This window comes from Tupaia chinensis, unplaced genomic scaffold, assembly GCF_000334495.1.
Source record: "Tupaia chinensis unplaced genomic scaffold, TupChi_1.0 Scaffold000132_1, whole genome shotgun sequence".
NCBI classification, from domain to species: domain Eukaryota; kingdom Metazoa; phylum Chordata; class Mammalia; order Scandentia; family Tupaiidae; genus Tupaia; species Tupaia belangeri.
In genome coordinates, this window is record NW_006159601.1 from 1,086,277 (window position 1) to 1,090,238 (window position 3,962).

At 65.3% G+C, this 3,962-nt stretch overlaps 1 protein-coding gene across 1 annotated transcript in view; it reads right to left on the reverse strand.

Moving 5' to 3' along the window:
- Positions 1-3,962, reverse strand: part of THBS2 (thrombospondin 2) — a 33,174-nt gene that overhangs the window by 7,339 nt on the left and 21,873 nt on the right. The window contains 3 exon segments of the mRNA XM_006144770.3: positions 670-904; positions 1,561-1,679; positions 3,454-3,613. Coding sequence (XP_006144832.1) covers positions 670-904; positions 1,561-1,679; positions 3,454-3,613 — 514 coding nt within the window.

Genomic DNA, 3,962 nt, shown 5'->3' on the forward strand with positions numbered 1-3,962 from the left:
GGTACGGGGGACGGGGGATGGAGGGCAGGGGACAGGGGCGGGGGACAGGGGTGGAGGACGGAGCCCTGAGCTTTCTGCCAACGCCCTCGTGCTGCTCGGGGAGCTCCGCGTAGCCAGCTGGGCCTCGGGGCCGCCCACGTGCGTGTGAGTCAGCCAGCTCCTGCCCAGCCCGGGCTCGGAGGCTGCTCTGGCGCCGCAACCTCATAGCCTCGGCTGAAGCCCAAGGGCATCCAAACCGCCACCGAGCACAGCCGTGCCCCTGTGATCTGCAACTCCGAGGGGAGAGGCTGACTCTGCCCTTTGACCTCTGACCCAGCCCACAGCAAACCACACCGCGAGACGTGTGCGGGAGCTGCAGGTGCGGGGCAGCCCACTCTGCGTGCTCACAGCTGCGTCTGCTTTGCCCCGAGAGCAGGTGCTACCCGTCACGGCCATGTCCTGGCTCACACCATCTTGAGAACGGTGCAGGGGCTGAGCCTTCTCCACCCCACGTGCACAGCGCACGGCACCCGGCAGAGCTCACACGGCGAGGCAACCGTCCCGGTGGGTGGCAGAGTGATCTACTCCCGCTCCGAGCACCTTCAGGCTCCAGGGTGACCCCCAGTCCAGCCCTGCACCTGCTGCGCGGTGACCCATCGCAGCTCCTTGTTCGCACGCCCAGGGACCTACCGTCCGAGTCCTCCTGGCCGGGGTTGGGGACCAGCCTGCAGTTGTCCCTGTCGTCAGGGACCCCGTCGTTGTCGTCGTCGAAGTCACAGGCATCACCCTGGCCGTCGCCGTCGTGGTCGGCCTGGCTGGCGTTGGGGATGTAGGGACAGTTGTCCTGATTGTTCTGGTGGCCGTCCTCGTCGATGTCCTCATTGTTGTCACACCGGTCCCCGACGAGGTCATTATCCACGTCCGTCTGCAGACAGGGCACAGGAGAAGGTGCGTGGCACCCATCGGCCCGGCAGTGCGGATGAATACAGCAGGCCCTGGGCCGAGAGCCGGCCCTGCCCTACGGGGCTGCAGACTCTGGGCAGGGAGCTGAGCCCATGTCGCGGGCGCCAAGGCCTCAACCAGGGCCTCTCCTGCCGGCGGCTGCAGGCTGTTCGCTCAGGGCGACACTGGCTGGTCTCCCCATCAGAAAGCGTGAGCTCCCCACAGTTCAGCCTCTACCTGCAGGCCTTCAAAATGTTCATAGAAAATGCATATTACAGAAAAAAGTATAAGCTTCTAAATTTTTTTTTTTTTTTTGCCCCCAAAGAAACACATTCTTCAATTCCATTTTCCACAAATGTTCCAAAGCCCATGTAGTCAACAGACCCACCGCGAGGCTGCTGCCTGCCTGTCTCCTCCAGAGCCGGCTGAAGAGCCGACCGCACGTCCCCATCAGTGCACGCGTGTGGTGCTGCCTGGTTCCAAGGGAGACACACACCGCGCCAAGTCACCTCCCGCAGCCACGGGGACGCGTGAGCTGAGCTGGGTTCGGGCTCAGAACTGCTCCCTCTGGGAGCTGCCGAAACACCCCGCGCCTCGTCCCAGCAGGCGGTGGGACCATGCCGGCCGTGTGGGCAGTACCTGGTCGGGGTTGTGCACCAGGGGGCAGTTGTCGCAGTGGTCCCCCACGCCATCGCCGTCAGTGTCCCTCTGGTCGGTGTTGTAGACGTAGGGACAGTTGTCTCGCTCGTTGAAGACGTCTGTCGACAGGCAGGACAGCACAGCAGGGCGGAGCAGGAAGACAGTGACTCAGGGACGCCCTGGCTTTCTCCACCCACTCAGCCACGGCCCCCGTCTCTACTAAGTGGTGGAACCAGAAGGTCATCAGTGCGCGGAGCACAGCCGTGCCCCGGCTGGCAGCACAGTGTAGGAGTACTGGCCCCACCACGGAGAGCGGTGGTCGTGCTGTCGGGGCAAAGCCCCGGGCGGTCCCGAACCTCTGCACACACCAGCCCCAGGGCACACGCGCCCTCCCCCAAAGCCGAGTGGCGGGGCCTCTCGATGGGATTCCCTCTTTCAGGAACCCCGAAGCTAGAGGTTGCCCCCATCGACGTGGAGGCAGGAGCTGGCCAGGCCTCGGTGCCGCTGGCAGTGACGGCACAGGACACCCTGCACAGCTCAGGCGGGAAGTGAAGAGGGAGCTGAGGGGCAGCCTGACTGGGATGAGGTGGGGATGAAGGCCATCGAGCTGCGGGAGCTGGGGACCGACACCCAGGAGTCCCAGAGCAGCCACAGGCGCCTCCTAAGCTCCAAAACCCTTAAGGCGGCCCAGCACAGATGCATTCTGGAGACAAGGGAGGACCGGCTGAAGCGCTGTGCTGGGCCAGCTCACCGCCCGACCACTCAGCAGTGCCCACCGGGCTCAAGTCCCAGACCCCCTTGAATGACACACCAAGCATGGCTTCACCTTCCTAGGGCCTACAAGGCGTGGAACTGGGGCTACGGTACCGCAGAGTGGCCCGACTGCATTCAGGAGGCCATTCCTCTCTTCTCCCTCGCTTGCTCTCTCGGTCTCTCTCTTCATCTCTCTATCTCCATCCCCCCATCTCTAACATAAGAGCCAAGTCAGACCCAGAAAACGTGCTATGAGACCACAGAGCACGCCTGAGGGTGTCAGGAGGGACTGAGGCCAACACGGGGCTGCGGAAGGACTCCCCAGGGTGGCTGAGGAGCAGCGTGGCATGGGGTGGCATGAAGGCAGGGCCAGAGTGCGGGCCGAGTCTGGATCTTCAGAAATGCCTGCCTGGCCGAGAAGCCCACGGGAACAGCACCAGGAAAGGGTGGACACGCACAGAGTACACAGGGATGTTGCAGGAGGGGCAGGCTGCGGGAGAGCAGGGACTCTCAGAGTGTGGGCAGAGCTGTCCCCAGAATGGAGCCGCCAGAGCACAGGGGCCTGAGGCTGTGGTCGGGGACATGCCCGTTCACACCTCTCCAGGGGCCTGAGGCTGTGGTCGGGGACATGCCCGTTCACACCTCTCCAGGGGCCTGAGGCCGGAGAGGGCAGCCTGGAGCAGACGGGCCTCAGGGCGGGCTCCATGCCGAGCTGCACTTCCGAGTGCTGCACCTGGCCCTGACACGTGCTCTCACGTGGGAGCGCAGAGCGGTGCGCAGGCTGCCCGCGGGGCCGCACTGGCGGCAGGAGCGTGGTACTGACCGTCCCCGTCAATGTCCACGGAGCAGGCATCCCCCCGTTCACGCCTCTCCAGGGGCCTGAGGCTGTGGTCGGGGACATGCCCGTTCACACCTCTCCAGGGGCCTGAGGCTGTGGTCGGGGACATGCCCGTTCGCACCTCTCCAGGGGCCTGAGGCCGGAGAGGGCAGCCTGGAGCAGACGGGCCTCAGGGCGGGCTCCATGCCGAGCTGCACTTCCGAGTGCTGCACCTGGCCCTGACACGTGCTCTCACGTGGGAGCGCAGAGCGGTGCGCAGGCTGCCCGCGGGGCTGCACTGGCGGCAGGAGCGTGGTACTGACCGTCCCCGTCAATGTCCACGGAGCAGGCATCCCCCTCCCCATTGCTGTCTGTGTCGATCTGGGCAGGGTTGTGGACGTAGGGGCAATTGTCACAGCGGTCCCCGACCTCGTCCTTGTCATCGTCAAGTTGGCGGGGGTTGAAGAGGAGCTGGCAGTTGTCCTGGGAGACAGTGCAAGGCAAGGAGTCAGGGCCAGCCGCAGCGAGGAGGGGCCCGGGCTCACAGGTCAGAGCCACCCCCCGAGAACCGCCGGGGGCCCGAACCAGGCCTGTCCGGACCAGACCGTGCGTGCTCGTGTGCCTGCCCGGCAGACGGCTGGGGACCTCTGAGGCAGACACAGCCTCTGTGCTCCATGGCACCAGGAGCACAGCACCACGTGGCCGGGAGCAGACGCTGAGTGCCATGAGCACGGTTGTGACCCAGCCCTGCCACACGGCTCGGCGTCCTAGCCTGTTAAACCTCCCCTTGTGGGACCAGCAGCTGGCGTAATGGCTGGGGGACGTGACTCCC